The sequence below is a fragment of the Corapipo altera genome, unplaced genomic scaffold, assembly GCF_003945725.1.
Source record: "Corapipo altera isolate COAL_440 unplaced genomic scaffold, ASM394572v1 131388, whole genome shotgun sequence".
Classification (NCBI taxonomy): domain Eukaryota; kingdom Metazoa; phylum Chordata; class Aves; order Passeriformes; family Pipridae; genus Corapipo; species Corapipo altera.
This window is the reverse complement of record NW_020885142.1, coordinates 516-2,760: the sequence shown is the minus strand read 5'-3', so window position 1 is coordinate 2,760 and position 2,245 is coordinate 516. Positions and strand designations below refer to the sequence as shown.

At 65.3% G+C, this 2,245-nt stretch overlaps 1 protein-coding gene across 1 annotated transcript; it reads left to right on the top strand.

Annotated features, from left to right (window-relative positions):
- Nucleotides 1–426: 426 nt before the first annotated feature.
- Nucleotides 427–1,842, top strand: LOC113960533 (basic proline-rich protein-like). The gene is made up of 2 exons (XM_027670145.1): nt 427–661; nt 1,451–1,842. The coding sequence occupies exons 1-2, from the start codon at nt 460–462 to the stop codon at nt 1,840–1,842; spliced, it is 594 nt and encodes a 197-aa protein (XP_027525946.1). The 5' UTR covers nt 427–459.
- The last annotated feature ends 403 nt before the right edge of the window (nt 1,843–2,245 follow it).

Below are 2,245 nucleotides of genomic sequence, written 5' to 3'. Positions count from 1 at the left end.
TTTAGGGTTACAAATGATCAGAGAAAAGATCTTCATCAGAATTATTTACTGCACAATATACACACTAAAACTACCAGGAGTACAGGATAAGACAGGACAGTGCTCTACACTAAAGCCATTGTTGAATCTCCGGCTGCCTTCCCAGTACAGGCTGGGTCTTTCCTCCTCAGAGCACCCTGGGCTGGCTTTGGAGCCCCTCCTGCGGGGGGATCTCCGGCCCTTTTCCTCCCCGCTGCCTTCCTGCACCATGGAGCCCTTCAAAACGGCCTCTCCCACCAGGGTCTCACGGGGGGATTTGTCCTCTGGGCTCTCCGTCCTCAGCTCGGGGCCTGGGGCAGGAGGGAAGAAGGACGGAGGGGACCTGGGAGGACACTGAGACCCAAACTGAGTCCCCTGAGACCCCCGAAATTCCCCCCCTCAGAAGTCCTGAGGGGATTTTGGGGCAGTGGGGCCCGGGGGATGGGTGGGCGTGGCCCCCAGCCCTTCCCCCCCGGGGAAATTTTGGGTGGGCGTGGCCTCCCGGGGTCACTGGGCCGCGTCTCCTGTTTTTGGGGCCTCGTCGGGGACGGTGGGGGGATGGAGGGGGCTCCCCAAAATCGGGGGCCTCTCCCAAACTGGGGGATCACAAGACCCCTGCTCATCTTCATCCTGCTTCTCACAGGTAGGATTTGGGTCTTGGGGTCTCAGTTTTGGTCTGGGGGGTTCTCAGTTTGGGTCTGAGGGGTCTCTGGGGTCTCAGTTTGGGTCAGGGGGTCTCAGGCTTTGAGTCTGGGGGTCTCAGGGGTCCCAAGGCCTCAGTTTGGGTCTGGGGGCCTTGGTTCTGGGGTCTCAGTTTGGGTCTGGGGATCTCAGGTTTTGGGTCTGGAGGGCTCAGGCTTTGGGTCTGGGGGTCTTAGTTTGGGTCTGGGGATCTCAGGTTTTTGGTCTAGGGGGCTTAGGATTTGGGTCTGGGGGTCTTAGTTTGGGTCTGGGGATCTCAGGTTTTGGGTCTGGGAGGCTTAGGGTTTGGGTCTGGGGGGCTCAGTTTGGATCTGGGGGTCTCTGGGATCCCAAGATCTCCATTTGGGTCTGGGGGTCTCAGGGTTTGGGTCTGGGGGTCTCAGGGGGTCTCAGTATCGGTTTTTGTCCCCTCCACCTGTGTCAGAATATCCCCCGCCCCCCCCCCAACCGGTATTTCCTGTTCCCAAACTGGGACAGGGAACCGAAACTGGGAGGGGGAAGGGGGAAACTGGGAGGGGCTGGGGGGCCCCAATGACCCTCCGATGGGTCTGGGGGACCCCCAGAGACCCCGGGGGGACCCCCAATGACCCCTCACAGTTCTGGGAACTCCCAAAGACACCCCCCCCCAGCACGGACAGGGACCCCCAGTGACCCCCCCCGGGGTCAGTCGCCCTCCGTGGGGGTTGGGGAGCTCCGGGGGACCCCCCATAACCCCCCTCTGTCCCCGCAGGCTCCCAGTGCTCCCAGACAACCCCCAAAGGCTGTGCCCCCTGCACAACCCCCTCCTCGCCTCCCCCCCCCGGAGCCCCCCGAGACGCCGACCCCCGTGACCGTGACCACCGGGAGCCCCCCGAGCCCCTCCTGCTCCCCGGCCCCGCCCCGGGGGTGGCTCCGGGTGTGGGGGGGGCCCCCCTCCCGCGAGGAGCCCGTGGGGACCCCCCTGACCCTCGAGTGCCACTTCCGAGGCCCCCCCGACACCGCCCTGACCTGGCTCCAGGCGTGTCCCCCCGGGCTCGGGGAGGTCCCCCGGAGCTGCCCCTGGCCCCAGGAGGTGGTGGCCACCCGGGGGGGCCGCCAGGTGGCCCGGGTGGTGCAGGAAGGGGGGGGGAAGCTCCACCCTGACCTTCCCCAAACTGTCCCACAACGACTCCGGGCTCTTCTTCTGCCGCGTGGAGTCCGGGGGGGAGACGGCCCAGAGCTGCGGCACCTTCGTCAGGGTCCTCGGTGAGTGGGGGGCGTGGGGGGGACTCAGCTGGGTCACCCGCCCCCTCCCGGTGCCTCCAGCATGGTACCAGTATAGCCCAGTGCCCCCAGTCCCTCCCAGTATCACCCAGTCCATCCCAGTCCCCCCCAAGGGTATCCAAGTGCCCCCCAGTCCTGCGGCACCTTCGTCAGGGTCCACGGTGAGTGGGGGGATTGGGGGGGGCTCACCTGAGTCACCCGGTCCCTCCCAGTGCCCCCAGCATGGTACCAGTATAGCCCAGTCTCTCCCAGTTTAACCCAATCCATCCCAGTCCCCTCCAAG